The sequence below is a fragment of the Cinclus cinclus genome, chromosome 28 (assembly GCF_963662255.1).
Source record: "Cinclus cinclus chromosome 28, bCinCin1.1, whole genome shotgun sequence".
Taxonomy (NCBI): domain Eukaryota; kingdom Metazoa; phylum Chordata; class Aves; order Passeriformes; family Cinclidae; genus Cinclus; species Cinclus cinclus.
Window position 1 is genome coordinate 945903 of NC_085073.1, and position 17593 is coordinate 963495.

The 17593-nt window shown below is 50.7% G+C and overlaps 2 protein-coding genes across 2 annotated transcripts; one reads left to right on the plus strand and one right to left on the minus strand.

The window, feature by feature from the left end:
• Nucleotides 1–7177: 7177 nt before the first annotated feature.
• LOC134054405 (platelet glycoprotein Ib alpha chain-like) lies at nucleotides 7178–10294 on the plus strand. Its single transcript, XM_062510145.1, has 2 exons — nucleotides 7178–7226; nucleotides 7776–10294. Exons 1-2 carry the CDS (start codon nucleotides 7209–7211, stop codon nucleotides 9927–9929), a joined length of 2172 nt encoding a protein of 723 aa, XP_062366129.1. The 5' UTR covers nucleotides 7178–7208; the 3' UTR covers nucleotides 9930–10294.
• A 1981-nt stretch (nucleotides 10295–12275) lies between these two features.
• Nucleotides 12276–16075, minus strand: KLHL33 (kelch like family member 33). The gene is made up of 4 exons (XM_062510039.1): nucleotides 15428–16075; nucleotides 14240–15173; nucleotides 13654–13824; nucleotides 12276–13116 (listed from the first exon to the last, which is right to left on the minus strand). The coding sequence occupies exons 1-4, from the start codon at nucleotides 15948–15950 to the stop codon at nucleotides 12540–12542; spliced, it is 2205 nt and encodes a 734-aa protein (XP_062366023.1). The 5' UTR covers nucleotides 15951–16075; the 3' UTR covers nucleotides 12276–12539.
• Between the last annotated feature and the right edge of the window lie 1518 nt (nucleotides 16076–17593).

A 17593-nucleotide genomic window follows, 5' to 3' on the forward strand; every position in this document is an offset into this window, starting at 1 on the left:
GGTGAATTTGGTAGATAGAGAAATGGATGTATTCCCATCCTTTTCCCAATTTTGTATTCTAACTGTTTTAAGAAAAAGGCATTCTCTGATTGGCCTGTGGATCCCATTACCTGAATATGTTTTTCACTTTTAGGCATTAAAGCTTCATTTAAAACCAAAAATATGACCCCTGTATCTATTAAGAATTCAACTTCTTTGTCATTCCCTAGCTGTATCTTAAGCATCGGGTCTGTTAGGGAGATATCTGCTGATCCCCATCACTCACTGTTATCTACTGCTGCAACAACATTTTCCTGTGTAGTGTTTGGTAAATCTGGGCACTGGCATTTCCAGTGCCAGTGCTTTCTTAGAGTAAACAAACTGATTTGGCCCTAACCTCCCTTGGGATTGATTTCAGCCTACTCTACTGTTTCCACCTTTACCTCTGCCTCTGCCTCATCCCCATCCCTGACCATGTTCTCCTCTTTGATGTCGCTCTAAAGCTGTCACTTGTTCCTGTGAGTTTTTCCTTCTCTTGCTTGTCTCAGTTATTATATACTCTCCATGTTTCTTCCATGATTGCTTCTAATGTTTTATTATATAGCTCTTTTAATCTCTGTGTTTTCTGTCTGATGTCTGGGCTGGACTGTCCTAGCATCAAGGAGACTAACTACTGCTTTCCCATTTCTAAAATCATGATCAAGGGTTATAAACTTTCACATTGCTGCTCAGAGCCTATCTACAAAGTTGATAGGAGGCTCTTGCTGTTCCTGTTTAAAATTATTAATTAATGCCAAATCTACTGCTTTCAGAATGGCAACCTCTAATCCAAATTTTACTAACTCCCTGTATCTGGTTAGTGAGGCATATTTGCCTGGATTGTTTGGATCGCACATAGGATTACTCAGAAGGGAGTAGCATGTCCACAATATCCTGTAGGGCTTCACTAGCAATTTGTCCCTGCACATGTGCTTTAGCTTTTTTTAATCACTAATTCTTGATCAGTTTCTGCTAATTCTGTCAGCATTAAATTGATATCACCCCAGTCTGAGTGCTAGTTCTTGACTATGAAATAATTTTGCCACTTTACTGGGGTCCTCCGCAAAATTTTAAAGGTCTTCTCTCTGATGATTCAAATCACTAGTGGAAAAAGGTAGCTTTGCTCTTATGCATCTACACTGGCATCTGATATAGCATCTGCATTTTCAGTAGGGTCTGTAATGGTATCTTGATCTGCAATGGTGCCTCTATAGTGATATCCTCCTCTGCAATGGAGTCTTCCGTGGTGTGTTGGTTTGGCACAACTTGGTTTATGATAGCAGCGGGGAGCCACAGGGGTAGCTTCTGTGAGAAGCTGCGAGAATCTTCCACCATGTCTCTTGGGGGTTGGTTCTTTCCCTTTTCCCTCTGTGGAATTTTCCCCATTGTCATGCTAAGATACCTGTTGACTGGGCCCTGGTGGCAAGGGGGAGGGGAGGGGAGAGAAGAGGGAAACCCTGCGAGATTCAAACAGCCAGAAGAGGAAACGGAAGGCTCTGGCTTGGCCCATTTCCCCCGCGGAGTTCGGACGAGAAGGACGATCGCCGCCTCTGTCCCATCCCTGCCATCCCAGCGCTGGGAGCCACCTCACTGCTGTGGGACCCTGCCCTGCTGCCTTCTCGCTGTAACCTGCCACCATCCAGCACTCTGCTGAGCACTGGGACCCACACTGTGAGCGGAGGGCTCTCTCCATCTCTCTCTCTCCCCCTGGGACAGCTCTGCCATCACCCCCAGCCCTCCTGCGGCTCTGTGGGACCTGCCCGCCCCCAGCACCGGGAACTGCAGCTCAGGGAAAAGGTGCCTGCAGCCAAAAAACACTGGGACTGAGTTACTGTTCTGTTTGTGGGTAATTTCATAGCTGTTGTTGTTCTTGTTTGTCTTGTTAGATATACTAGTAAAGAACTGTTATTCCTATCCCCATATCTTTGCCTGAGAGCTCCCTTAATTTCAAAATCATAATAATCTGTAGGAAGGAAGGATCACATTTTTCAGTTCAAAGGGGGGCTTCTGCTTTCCTTAGCAAACACCTGTCTTTCAAACCAGGACAATGTCTAACAGAGCCAATCTCTGACGGTTCTGAAGATGGACATGCTGCTGGCCCAACTCGAGAGGTTGGCAACGCCTCTGTGGTGACGTATTCGAGAAGAAAATCAAAACAGCATGCATACTGTTTTTTATTCTGGGGTGGCGAGGTGCCGCCACCGTGGGCCATTCCTGGAGCAGTGTGCAGCAATACACTGCAGCCACAGTCATCTCAGTGTGATCAGTGGAGAGCCTTGCCCATCTGGCCACGCCTAGCCAACTGTGCTGCAGGCAAAAAGGTCAGGAGCAGCAGCAGCAGCTTCCCCTTCCCAGTATGAATGGGAGGAGAGGCATTCAGAGGCATTCAGTGCTATGGCAGCAGGGCCACACGGCCAGCATCAAAAGTGTGATGAGCAATTCCCTGACGTGGAACCTAGACGAGATCAACTTCTTGGCACTGTGGGATCCTGCAGGAATCTTTGAATTAGTGGAACTTGTTGACAATGGTACCTACAAGCAGCAGTTTTTCTTCTAGTTAGAGAAGAGGAGGAAGTGAAGACTCATGAGGGAAAACAACACGGCAGCGCCAAGGTCAGTGGTAAAGAAAGAGGAGGAGGAGGTGCTTCAAGTGACATAGCCAAGATTCCTCTATAAGCCGTAGTGAGTCCTATGGTCAAACAAACTGTCCCTTGTAATGCATGAAGTCCACGGGGGATGAAGAGATCCATTCGCAGCCTGTGGGAAAAGTGCTCACACCAGAGTGGGTGGATGTCAGAAAAACCTGTGATCTAGTGGGAGACCTGAACAGAGAGAGAGGGTCCCTGATTCCAGAGATAGAGAGAGAGGGCCATTGCTTCCAAACTAGAGCAGCCTATCCTTAAAAGACTGCACTCTGTAGATGAGTGACTTGTGCCACAACAGTTTTGGGATGACTGTTTGCCCGTGGGAGGGACCTCATGGCATAGCAGAGCAAAGACTTCTCTCCCTGAAGGAACAGAAAAGGACCTTGAGTGATGAACTGACCAAAACCCCCATGTCATGTCTCCCTGCATTGTTGGTGGGAAGGACAGAGGAGCTGGGGAGGGGGAAAAGGTGCTTTAAGCACATATTATTATCATCCCTTGACTCTGCTAATAATAAATTCATTTTATACCTTTAAATTTTAATTTGTTTTGCCCTCAGAGTATTTCTTTCTCCCAATCCTTAACTCATGAGTCTGTCATTCATCTTTTTCCTTCTCCTTTGCCCAATTGTAGCAGGAGAGGGTAAACTAATTACTCTTGTGGGTATCCTGTGTTTGGCGAGTGTCAAACCATGACATATGGCAACTTAACCTTTATTACTACCTGCAGCTGCAATGTTATCTGCAGTGAGCTTTTTGACATAACAAATGCTACATATAGGATCCATATGCAGATAGCATTGCAGATCCTGTCACGTGTTGATATCATTGCACAATTCTGTGGAGACAGCAACATTATTACAGATGTACACCTATAGCACACCAGGGCTCAGCACTGCTCAGACCAAATATACACAATACCACACCATGCATGGTGCATGCTCCCCTCCACACCCACATGTTCTCCTCCTCTTTAGTGCATGAGAGACATCAGCCAGTAGGGGACACTGCTGCGGGGGAAGGATGCAAAAGCACTCGCTGCCCAGGGAGATGCTAAGGGCACAAAGCACCTCAGCCTGGGCAGAAGGCTTCAGGGCTTTATACAGTCCACCAGGACTGTGTGGGGCTTCAGCCAGACTTTTCTTCTGGTAGCTGGCAGGAGGAGACACCATGGATCACAGTGGAGAGGAGAGACCCAGCAATGCTCCTCCAGCCTGCAGCAGCTCCAGCTGAAATGATCACTAGAAGACACTCACAATCCATACTGCATTTGTTGAACATGGCCCAAAAAATCCACTCATTGCCTCTGACATTCAAGCAGCTTCAACATGGGCCTGACTACAGCCTTCCCTTACTCTCTTGCAGAAGAGAATAAGAAACCACCAACAACTGCAGTGGAGCCAGTGCTTGTATCTCCAGACCCCACTGGAGAACACATTCTGCACTTGCTTTTTGTAGTGACACCACTGCTTTAGCCATGGGAGAATTGATGTGAGCCAGGCAATATATAAAACAGAAAAAACAGGGGCAAGTCAGGCTTATCTGTTTCTGTTATCTTTCTGTTACTAAATCCCCTAACATTGCCAGGATAAATAAAACACTCTAACACTGCCTTTTCAGTGTTAGCAAGAAAGGAGTTACTTTATCCTTAGTCCAGAGGTGTGTGTATGTCCTACAAAATTCCATCATCCATACAGACATTGATACAAAACTTTTTCACTTATTTATACTTTGTTAACAACCAAAGAAATTAATGTTCATTGGTTCTAAGTTACAAAACTCTCATAATTAGTATTTTATCTCCTATTGGCTGTTGAATTCTTGCTTCTTATGCTAATTAGTCCATATTTTTAGTCTTTTTAGTATCTTTTTCCTCCAGTAGGGACTTTCCAACATATATACTGAGTCTTTGTTAGTCCTTTATCTTCCGGTTTCAGCAAAAGGTCATTGTAGTCCATAAATTCTGCATTCTAGATGTCCAGCTTCAACAATGTATCTCTCCCCCAGGCTTTTTTTCATTGAAACATATCAGAGTTAGTTTAGCAAAACCTAAAGTTTCAGTAATTTTCCCAAGCTGTATTCCCATAAAAGGAGCATATGACAACTTTACTAAATACTGGCTAAAAGTGATTTAAGACTAATACACTAGTTATAAATAACATACTGATTACAATAATTTTTAGAATAATTAGAAGTTAATTAAAATTGTAAATTTAAAAATTAGAAAGGTTATACAATTTCCAACAATTGGGTCTAGGAAATGGCATAGCCAAAAGGTGGCATAGCCATCAGATGTATCTGACTGTAAAAATGAAAGGTAAAAAGAAGCAAAAAGGCCTGGGCAATCAGAGGTTCAAGTTAAAATGGCACCTCCTGTCTCAGTCCCCAAAGGCCCTGACCATGTTTTCTTTGTTTGGACAAGGAAGAATAAAAAAAAAAATTAAAAGAGGGCAAAGAATATTATTAGGTTAATATTATTAATATTAATTATAATTGATATTAATATTAATTATTATTATTATATTCCAGGATTAAGTAACTCATGTCTTTCAGACAGACACAGATGACATTGCAATTACTGTTGTAAATGTAGGTATCACTTCAGACTCCATTTCTTCTGCAGATACCATTATAGATTAAGATTCCATGGAAGAGAGAAATGCTTCTGCAGATGATTACCCCAATGCAGTTACCATTACACAAACCATTTGTAACTTGTATCTAAGCTCCATCTTCCAGCAACCAGGCATGTTGTGTGACCATCTGCAAAGGCTGAAAACATTCCTCCTACCTGACTTCCACAGTAGAATGGTGGACACTCCTTTGAGAGCAAAGGCTGCAACTCCAATGCACCATCTATCCTGGCTACTGCCAGTGCCTCCATCGAGACAGAGCTGCCAAATGGAGAAGCTGCAGTGTGGATCTCTCATTGCAGGAAGTGAATAGATCTTTTGCTAGTCTATGGACAGGCAGCAGACCTACCTGCAAAAAGTGTGCCCAGGTGGAGGACCACCTGTGGAAAATGGTTGAGAAAGGTTAGAGGCAGTGAGAAGGCTGCACAGTGTCAGGAAGGCTGAGAAAGAGTTCTTTCCCAGGAAGGAGAGAGTCTTCTGGTTGCAAGCGCAGTTTGCAGTAGGCCCACAGCCAAAGCCAAACAGCAAGAGACTCCTCTCGTGACACACAGAATGGAAGAGGACCAAGAGAACACACACAGAAGGGAGTAGGGCCGGTGTGGAAGAATGGAAACTTGGAATGGCAAAGACCTGCAGGAAGAACAGTCTTCCCCCAAAGCCACAGGTGCTCTTGCAGAACCTTTCCAGAAGACAGAGGGACCCTTGCATCTTGCACCTTTCACTGATCTGCCGGAAAGACTCAGCAGGAAAGGCATTGAAGATGAGTAAGGCAGGCCCATCTACTCCCCATATAAAAACCAGTAAGGCAACATAATCTGCTCCCCATATAGCAATCAGCACAATTAAGAAGAGGGTAACAGTAGGAGGAGACTCTCTTCTGAGAGGTATGGAGGCACTATTTACTGCTGCACTCTCTAGATTATGCTGCTTACCATGGACTCGTATCAGAGATGTCACTGAGAGACTACCATGCCTTGCACATTCCACCATTACCTGTTGATGTAGTTTCATGTGGGTGTGAGTGATACAGTCAAGAGCAGTCTGAGCAGCATCAAGAAGGATTACAGAGCCCTGGGAGCAGCAGTAACTGCTGACTCTGGAGCACACAGGTAGTTTTTTCATCAATATTCCCAATCAAAGGGAAGGTGTTTGAAAGGGACAGTCAAATCTGGGGAATCAAAAAATGGTTACAGGACTGGTACCACAGCCAGGGGTTTGGCTACTTGCTTTGAACATACATCAGACTTGCTTTGAACAACCTGGTCTATTGGGGGCAGATGGAGTCCATCTGTCAGAAAAGGCAAAAAGCATCTTCACTCACAGGGTTGCCAAGCTGGAGAAGAGGGCTTTGAACTACAGTTGCTGGGGGAGAAGAGCCTCAGTCCATCCCATTTCTATCACAGACAGCAAGCAATGTTCTGAGCCTCGGCATTCAGGTCCAGATGGGCCTGCATCCAGATACAAGGGCTTCTCTAGCATCGTGGGCATAGAGTCATTTTATTACCACCTCAGCCCCTTCTCAGAAGCTGTGGTCAATGCTTCTGCCCATTTCCTCTCCAGAAGCCAATGGAATTATTTTCCACAAGCACTCCTGCAAATCCTAAGGGGGAAACAGAGTTGAGCAGCAGAATAAGCAGGATCCAGTGCAGACTTCAGTGTGCTATGACCATTTGCTGCTAGGGCAATGCCTGCTGATCCTTGTTGACATTTTGCAAGGAGAGATGATGATGTGGCACTGCAGCCAAAGCAAGGGCTGTGCGAAAAGGACAGGAGATGGGTTTGGCTGCTCAGGAAACCACAGCTCCTGTCCCACAGCTGTGGGTGCTGATAGAGGGCTGGGCAGCCCCTTGCTAGCATTGTCCCAGAGCACTGTCTGGTCCATGAGCAGGAGGAGGTAGAGCAGCAGGGAGCAAATGCTGGAAGATCTGCAGGTGAGTTATAGTGTTCACAGGGGCCTGGTTGCTCATGGAAGACACATCTGTGCACAGGAAGCTCCTTTCACATGATTCATGCTCCTACCCTCCAAATCCAGCAGAGGGCTCAGCTGGTGTTGGGTAGCAGCATATTGAGGGAGTTTCTTCCAGCACACGATTTGTCTGGGTTGAGCTGGGTATGGGTACTCTGAAACACAAACACTGCAGGGGCACAGCTTTTACAGTGGTGAAGGCAGCAGTGCTGCCCCAGTGGAGACGGCATTGCTGTGAAGAGGCAAATTAGTCAGGTTCTCCCCACTATGGAAGAGAACCAGGAGAGCAAAAGGGGCAAAATGTCATCTGCTGACCTCCGAGGACAAGATGGCAGTAGGTATGGGATTCATCCCTCCCTTCCACCATCCCAGGGAGGAGCTGCAGAGCTCAGAGGGTGCCAGAGGGTCTGGCAGAGGATGCCAGTTTTGCTGCAAATGGTGCTTGCGCAGGAAGAAAAGCAATGTGTAGGTGCATGCTTGCTTGCACCCACACCCCTCCGTTCTCCCCCTCCAGGCCATGCAGGTCCTTGCCCTGACCCTGGTCACTCTCCTGGTCCTGCTGCCCCCAGCCCAGCCCTGCCCTTCAGAGATGAACAAGGTCAAGGATCTCCTGGAGGTGAACTGCACTGGGCTGGCTCTCAGCGCAGTGCCCTCAGACCTGCCTGCGGACACAGGCATCCTGCTGCTCAGCAACAATCGCCTGGAGTCCCTCTCCACTGCTGCCTTTCTGCCCCTCACCCAGCTTCAGGACATCGACCTGGCCAACAATGGGCTGGTGGCTCTGCACACGGGGGCCAGGCTGCCATTCCTGAAGGAGCTGACCCTCTCCCACAATGCCCTGGTGGCCCTACCTGTCCTGGAGGGCCTCCCCGCACTCACCCACCTGGCTGTGGCCCACAACAGCCTGGACACACTGGCCCCAGGAGCTTTCCGCACAGTGCCGCAGCTGCAGAACCTGGACTTGCGAGGCAACAAGATGCAGCAGCTGCCCCAGGAGGCCTTTGCAGGGCTGAGGGCACTCAGGGAGTTGGATCTCTCAGATAACTGCCTGAAGGCACTACCCAAGGAGTTGCTGCAGGACCTGCAAAAGTTGGAGACTCTCTGGCTCTCAGGAAACCAGCTGCAGACCCTGCCCACTGACTTTTTCCCAAAGGGGCACCTCTTCATGTATGTTTTCCTCACTGAGAACCCATGGCATTGCAACTGTGACCTGCACTACCTCCAGACCTGGATCCAGAAGAATGCTGACATTGTTTATTGGCCAGAGAGGGGCCTGGAGGAAACAAAGGTGGAGGTTGCACCTGAGAAGGTTGTGTGCCACAGCCCTGCTGAGCATAGGCAGAAGCCCATCATTCACTTCAAGCTTAACTGCAGCATCATGGAGGATGCAGATGAGGAAGGAGGGAATGAATACAATTATGAGGAAGAAACAACAACAGAGAAAGCTACCATGACCACCTTCCCCCTACATCCATTCATCCCCAAAGAGCACACTACCACGCCCTTTGCTGTTACCTCATCTTGCCTTCCTACCTTCACTACCACAAGATCTCCCCTCACCCGACCTTCCTTCAGTACCCCTCGTACCTCCACCCTTTCCCCAAGCACTTTGTTTGTGATGCTGGCAAGCATCAGAGCTCTCAGCACCATCACTCCTGTACCAGCCAGTCCCACCATGACACCCACACAGACCCCCAGCACTGCCACTGTTCTCACTGCTGCTACCACCATCACCCTGCACAGACCTGCCACCCCTGACAATGCCACCTCTCTGCCAATGACTATGAGCAGCAGCTCTTCTAGCACCAGTGGCCATCCACAAACCATCCTTGCTGCCAGCACTATCCGTGGCAGTCTCATGGGGTCCGCTGGCACATTTCCCACCAGTTCCATGGCACTGCCTTCTACTGCCATGCTAGAGGCCTCTTCCATTGTCAGATCTCCATCTCTTCCTCTGATGTTGGCTGACACCATGCTTTCCACTCATGCTGCAGCACTACCACCTCCCCTGGACACCACACACTTCACCCAGCCTGCATATTCTCCACTACCTGCTCCTCTTCCCCTCTGCCCATGCTCCATCTCAGGACGGGCTGTACCTGTGCTGCGTTTTCAGGCCAGTGGGGAGGGTCCACAGTGGGGACAGTGGGTGCTGAGGCACTGCTGCCTGTTGCACTGGGTGCTCTACCTGGCTTCCTCAGCTCTGCTAATCCTGACCATGCTGGCTCTAGCAGGTTGGCTGCCATGGATGTGTCTGGTGGGACAACCTTCCAGGCACCAGTCTCTGCAGACCCAAGAGGTGTGGTATCCACTGCTGGAATGGAGGGAGTCAACAGGAAACCCTATGATGCAACTCAGCAGCTTCAAAATCCCCCTCCAGCGACCCACATTCTGTACAATCAAGGAAGTGGAGTTGTGCCCTGAAGTTACCTACTGCACAATTAAAGATCTGGGGATACAGCACAGTCCTCCTGCAAGTTACTCCTTCTGCACCACAAAGGAGTTGTGGGTTCACCACAGTCCTCTGCACACATCAGTCAAGCCTTTCTCCAGGAAGCTGATGGTCACAGACTTTGGCTTCCTGAGGACCCCATCTGCTTACAGCCTGGACAGGGGTGTCAAGGCCATTGGTGATGTCAGAGTGAAATATATGGGTAACACCATGTGAATGTTTCTGTACACTCAGAGAAAGAGATCAAGAGTTGTGGCTCTGCTTTTTATGCTTTGTTTTACAAGGGAAAGATCTAATTCCCTAGGGGGAAGTCATTCAGCTCCTTCCTCTAGTATTCTCAAGCAGCCTGAGGTTTCCAGAGCTAAAATAATTGCTTGGGTGCTTGGCGGAAGGAAGATAAAGTCCTAAACTGGTGAGAGATAGTTTGGGACTGCCACTACCTAGTTTTGGGGTGAATGAGGGCAAGCAGAACTTGTGCTCTGTTGCAACTGCTTCTGTTCAAATTATGCACACAAAGATGTGATACACTTTCCACTCAGTGCCAGGCTCTTAATCACATAATAAATATTCTGTGCCTGAACTTAAAAGGGGTGCTGGTTTGATTTCATTGGACCTACCACAATCCTGGCAGGGCACAGCGAATGAGAAATTTGTCTTCAGTATTTGTAATAGTGAAGGCAGGGAAGAAAAGACCATGGAATCCCAGAATCCTAGAATATCCTGAGTTGGCAGTGATCCCTAAGGATCAAGTCTAATTCCTGGCCCTGCACAGACACCACAACAATCCCACCTTGTGCCTGAGAGCATTGTCTAAATGCTCCTGGAGCTCTGGCAGTCTTGGATCTGTGACCATTCACTGAGGACATTGTTCAGTGCCCGACCACCCTCTGAGGGAAGAACTTTTTCCTAATATTGATCTATTGGGATGCCCCCATGACACAACTCCAGCTGTCCCTGGGTTCCTGACCCAGGCCCCAGAGAGCAGAGATCAGAGCTGGCCCTCTGCCTCCTCTCAGGGGAGGTCCCCACCATGAGGTCTCCCCTCGATGCCCTCCAGACTGAATACATCAAGTGTCCTCAACTGCTATTCATACTCTTCTTCTCTAGACTCTTCCCCATCTCTGTGGCCTCCTTTGGATACTCTTTAACAGCTTTAGATCCTTCTTGTATTCTGGCATTCAAAACAGCACACTTATACTCGTTTCTGACTTTGGCCCCAAATATGTGATTCTTCCCTGTGCTACTGAATCACACAGGAGAAGCATCCCATTGGCAGGTAATAAGGAAAGTGCAACTGTTGATGCCTCTGCATGATCCATTATGGGATGGTCGGATATGGAGGAGTAGCATGGGAGGCTATGAAGGGCAATGGATGTAAGGGATACACTAGGACAAAGCACACTGGAGCTGGCCAAACTTTGTGACCACCTGTCTAGATGTCACTCAAACATTTTGGGAGGTATGAGAAGGAAGCAGTAGTCATCACTGGTGAGGGTCGAATAGCTCACCCCAGAACTGGTGCATAAATGCAGCAGCTGGATCCTGTGAATCACTTTTCCAGCCTGAAATACAGTTCCAGTTCTAATTGCCCCAAATGTCAAACTGTTTGTGAGTCAGAGTGGCCTTCTGCCAGCTTAACTACTAGGTCCACAGGTGGGAATGTGTGCCTGTGCTTGGTCAACATGAGCATGTCTGCTGGTGAAGGTCTGGTGTGCAAGTGTGTCCATGGACTGACACTGCATTTGTAGGAGGCACTTGTCTGTTTGTTGGTGTTGTCCTCTAACCACACCATCCTCTCTATCCCTGTTTCCTGGGACAATGAGGCCAGTACCTCCGGTGCTGGCACAGTCTGAAGGCCCCAACAGTGGGGCACGGACATCTGGGAAGCAGAGTGGTGGAAAAAGATCTTTGTATCTTGGTGGACTGAAAGGTGAAGAAGGTCCAGCAGTGCACCTGGCAGCAAAGGGAGGACAACAAAAACATGTACTGGGTTAACAGAGATGGGGACAGCAGGCCAAGGAAAGTGATTATCTCCTTCTCCCAGATCTCTTTAGACTACAGTTTTTTGCTGCCTCCCACACATCTGAAGCCACCCAGTTCCCCCCCCACAGGCACTACTGGTACCCCAGTATTTCTCAGAATCCCATTACCTTTGCCTCTCCTTGCAACTCCTCTCTGGAATTCACACAACAAGCACTCCAGGTCACTCCAGGAATCCAAGACCTCTCAAGAGCACCTAGAAACCCCAAAGTCCCCAGGATTCCCTATTCTACCCCACCATCAACCTCCATAAATACTGGCACCCCCAGGACTCTATTCCCTTAGGATCCCCTATGCACCCCAAGATCCCTCTCAGTCCTGAGACAAACACATACACCCTTGTGCCCAGTGAACACAGGTACACAAAGCCCCAGTGCCCAGCACCACCCACCCAGAACACGCAGGTCATTGGTCTCCTGCTCTCCTCCTCTTCCTTGTGAGAAGCAACTGGATGTCTGGGTTCCCCACCAGAAACAAGACCCAGACACACAGTTCAGGAAGCACTTTTATTCTACCCAGGTGTGGAGGGAAACTGGGGGTTTCCAAGCTCCCAGTGAAGGGTTCAGACAAGGGGACTGAGTATTCCTGGAGGCACAGGACTACACTGTGGGGAATCTTTATGTTCCACAGGTTCACAACAGTCTAGGTCATGTATCCTGAGAGTGAAGAGTTGCTGGAAACCACAGAAGGAACCCACTCTGGGGGAGGGATCTGGACACTTTAGTCCCGTAGAGGTATCTATGGATGCTACCTGGGTATCCCAGCATGGGGTGCAGAGAGTATACCCTAAGCTTTATTGGGAGTGTCTGTTGATCTCAAGGGGTTCTTAAGGGAGCTGGGGGCACGCAAGGCAGGGGGCACAGTGAGAACACAGGCTTGTAGGTCAGTATAGGCATGTGGCAATGAGCCTCGGGTGATCCAGCGCCGGGTACCCGGCTGATAGGCATGGATCAAGTGCGTGTCCTGGCAGGTGTCATGACTGTACCCTCCCAGTACAAGCAGTTCCCCTCCCAGCACAGCTGCACCCCCAACTACATGTGCACGGGGGAGGGGGCTGAGGAGAACCCATATGTTCTGCTTGGGGCTGTAAACCTCAAAGGTCAGCTGGTCCCTGTAGCCAGTCTGCCCAGCCCGCTGACACAGGCCCCCAGCTACATAGAGCTGCCCACCTGCCTCCTCCATGATGTGGCCAGCTCGCTGGCCATTCATGGGGGCCAGGAAAGTGACAGGTGCACCTGGGACATAGCGGAGCAAGGATGCCTGACACTGGTATGCTTCATCACACCCACCCGACACGTAGAGCTCACCATCCAGGGCACACGCCGCATGCCCACACAGAGCCATTGGCAGGGGCTGGCACCGCCTAGGCAAGGAGAGAGGGAGAGGTGAAGGACAGGTTAAGCAGGACTGTCCTGCAGTGACTGACTACCTAGAGATTCCCTGGTGAGCCATGGCTTCATTGACCACTCAGCAGGCAACACTTGCCAACACCCAACAAGCCCCAGTGGACAGCATCAGCTGACACTGAATGAATGCCCCAGGGGCGTCACCATTCAGCACTTTGTAATTGCCACACCATTGGTCAACCACAGTGGGGTCCCTCAATGGGCAACATTGGCCATCACCCCATGAGTATTCTGCCTATGAGAGGAATCAAACTACTTTTCTCATTGGTGAACACACTACTGGCCAAAAACTCATTTGCCACCCAGGCAACACTGGTCAACACCCAGTCCCCCAGGGACATGGTTGTTCAATACCCAGTAGACCTCTCTCAAATACTACTGTAGGTCCATCCTCCACTGGAGGCTTAGTGACCTCAGCACTCAGTGGGCACCATAGCCAAAACAAGGAGCTCTGAGAGAAAAGGGAAACTAGGCAGCTGCCAGAGCAACCTCACCTCCAGGTGTCATTGGCCAGGTCATAGCACTCCACAGTATCTGTGCAGTAGAGCTCCCCTGAGCTGCCCCCCAGGGCATAGATGAAATCACCAAGTGCCACAGCAGCAAAGTAGCTCCGTCCACATGTCATACTGGCCAGACGCTCCCAGGAATCATCCATAGGCTGGTACCTGGGTTTGAGAGGTAAAGGATCAAGAGACTACCTGTTACCTACAACACCATGAGCTGATGTTGGCACCACTGAGGGCAGCAACCCACCTACAACTTGCCAGTCCCATAATGTCTTGAGGTCACATGGTCACCTTACATGGGAATATCCCCTCCTTATGGACAATATCAAACCCATAATGTCCTGGGGCATCTCCAGATAGAAGCCTCCTGCTCCTACTCCCAAAGAGCCTGTAACACCCTGGAGTGGGAGGGCACCTCTGAGTCCTACACCCAACCTTCCCTGAATGTCTTGGGGCCACTTGACCAGCTGCAATGCCACAATGTCTTGGATCCATAGGGCAGGTCTAGCTCTACCAATACCTCCCACAATGCCCTGGTACCACATGACAACTCTAAGTCCTCTGTAGCTCTCACCTGTAGACACTGGCTAGGGTGTCATGGACCCCGTAGTAGTGCTTTCCACCCAGGATGTAGAGGTTGTTGCCCACCACAGTTACAGCATGACGGAAACGTGGGCCATCAGGAAAGTGTCCCAGTGCCCGCCACTCAACCTGCTTCACTAGCCCCACAGCACTGAGGTAGCGGTCTGCAAACCAGAGGTGTCTGCTGGGCTTCCGGGCAGCCAGGTTGTCCTTTACTTTGTCTCCACCACAAACTACCAACACCTCTTGCAAGGAACGTACCCGACACGGCAGCTGGGCCATGGGGGTGAAACTTGCTATCATGAGCTCACGGAGGATCTTTGGGTCAGCTACCCCTACAGTCACAGATGGGACCTTCTTCAGCTCCAGGCTGGACATGAGGGCAAAGCGAACAGATGACAGGATCTCTTTGGCTAGATCTTCCTGGCCATCTCCATTGGCCATAAGCCACCGTGATGCTGCTTCCAAGGCTTCCAGTTCGTGGAGGACATTGAGACCATCAGAGCGGAGGAGGCGGATGAGAAGGTGTGCAGGAAGATCCAGGAAAGCCGGTGTAACCACCACACAGGGGAAGGTGGCCAAGATGTAGTTCTCTGCTACATGGACCACCTCATCCAACCCATAGGCCACAGCAAAGGCCAGCACGTCAGGGACAGTTTCTGGGGTCAGGCCATGGGTGAAAACATCCAGGCAGAGAGTGAGAAGGCCCCAGGCCTGGTAGCGCAGGGAGGTCTCAGCTGCCTCCAAGACCACGGGCCATGGCCCTGCTACAGCTCCTGTATAGGCAAAGGAGAGGAGGAGACGCAGCTCGGCTGGGGACAGCCCTGTGACCAGAGGATCGGCAGGGTCATGGGTGGCCTCCCGCATGGGGCAGGTGAAAAGGGCCCGGAAGAAGTCACAGGAGCAGCTCAGGGCCAGTCGTTGAACTAGGAGGAAGGAGGAATAAAGGTGGGAGGCAGCAGGGGACCCTTGCACTGTGCAGCTGCCAGAACCCAGGTATCCTGGCCCTGTGCCCATCAAAGCCCCAGCTCTGCCAAAGGGAGCAGCCAGGCAGGCACTTCTAGAACCTGATCCCCACCTGGAGCTGCAGTCTTATCATCCCCACCAGAGGACTTGGCTGTCCCAGAGTGCCCTGTCCCACTCCTCAGCCCCTCATAGGAGACCCCCACTTCCTGCCCACCTGGGATGACCTCGTTCCCTGCCTGGAGCTGGAGGTCACAGCCCACACCATTGGCATGGAGCTGCTCCATAGCTCTTAGCGTCTCCCACTGCTCCTCCAGGGGCTTAGGACCTTCTTCCTGGTGGTCAATCTCCAGACGCAGGGTGCAGGCAGCCACCAGCCGGGGGGCACCCAGGGCCCGGGCAGTCTCCTCCACCTCTTTTGCCCGGCCATGGGGCACAATTCCCCCATAGGCAAAAGTAAGCACAGCCCGCCAGCCCCATAGTGTGGTCCCAGGTGGCAGGGGGACATGGGGTGGAGGATCTTGGCGGAGTTGTCTGGTCCTGCCCTCCAGGAAGCGGCGGAAGAAGGAGCTGATGGAGGCCAGGACCACAGCATGGGCCATGTCACCCTCTGGGCCCACGGCCACATCCACCAGCTGTCCTGTGGTGCGGAGGTGCTCAGCCATGGCCAGGAAGTGTCCAGCATGAGCCCCATCCCACAGGTTCCACTGGTCTGGGGCTGGCCCCTCTGCAACCCACATCTTGCCTGTGGAAATACGTGAAGCAGGGTGTCAGGGTGCTGTCTCCAAAACTGGCACCTCTTGCCCATGGCTGGAGTATTGGCTGGGGACATGGGGTCTTGCTACTGGTACTGCCACATAGCAAAGCCACTAGGTCCACCACCAAAGCTTCTACCCCACAGCCAGGGTCACCAGGCTCTGCTACTGCTCCATTACTGAATTTGATGCTTCTTGGCAAAACTACAGCTCCATAGGTGAGAACAACAGCCCATTTCACTGACCCATAGCTAAGCCTGATCTCACCTGTCTCATGTCTGAACACTTAGCATGAAGCTACTGACCCACAGCCAACAATGCTACCCCACAGTCAGTGCCCCACAGTGGCTCAGGCCACTGCCACCACTCAGTCCTACAGGACCTTCAGTGCTATAGCACACACAACCACACCCTTCCTCAGCCATTGCCCCATAGCTGAAACTACTGATGGTCCAAGAGCAACCAAGCAGCAGGTCCCCAGCAAAGCACCTGTCACACCTGCTCAGTGTGTGGCAGTGCCTGCTGTACACTGCCTGTTGTGTGTCATGCTGTCACACACTGTGATGCATTATCTTGCTAGTTGTCTGCTATGTTGCATATCATACTCCCCTGCACCTCGTACTGTCAAGGTGTGCTGACCCTCATGACGTTTCCACCCCCTGCCCCCACTTGTTGCTCGCTGCTTGTGCAGTGTCGCTTGTCCTTGCTCAGGCCATGCACTTTGCAGCCCCAGTGAAGTGCTCGCTGTATGCCATGCCCTTGCATTACTGTGTGGCCTGTTGTGCTGTGCCGTGTACTTGTCCCCCTTACCGCCTGCTGCTGCTCTGCAGAACTCCTGTGACCCCCTAGGAATGTGCCTGGGTAATTATAGACCAGACAGAACACGTGGCCCCAGCCAGGAGCTGAGAGAGGCTCAGGCAGAGGGAGGTGCAAGGCCCCAGAGTCCCCAGGCTGGGACAGTGGATTCTATGAGGACAGGCAGCAGCGCCAGCTGAAGATGACAGGAGCTTCTGTAAGCCCATGCTACCCTAGGCAGATCCTGCCAGGGATCCCTGGCCCTTCAGGCCCCTCTCTAAACCTTGTTCTTCTCCAGAGCCCAAGGTGAAGCAGAGCCCCTTCCCAAACCCTCGGGTAGGAGACACAGTCACCTGCACCCCCACTCCCATTAGGGGGTGATAGGTCTACCACCACCTGCTGTGCTACTAAGCGGCAGCCCAGCCTGACTCCTAAACAGCTGGGGGTCTCAGCTACAGAAGCACATGGAGACACCAGCCCCTTGGCCCACCCTCAAGTGTCCCCAGGACCACCCCACAAACACCCAGGATCCCACCAGCCCACATAGTGCACATACAAGAGCAACAGAGCCTGCCATGGCTGTGTCCAGGTACCACCGTCCCTCCCTCTGCTGTCCTCTGGTGCCCCAGTCTCCTCATCTTGTCCCCTCTCCTCACACCCCACATTTCCCTGTCCCATGCACCAGCACTCAGCAAGCCCACATTCCCTATCTCTGTAACTCATGCACCCATCTGCTAATGTCCCATCTCTACCACACTGTTCCCACATGTCCAGTTGAATTGTGTCTCCAAAGATGTTTTCACATCCTCTCTAAGTCTGTTTTTCAGCACTTA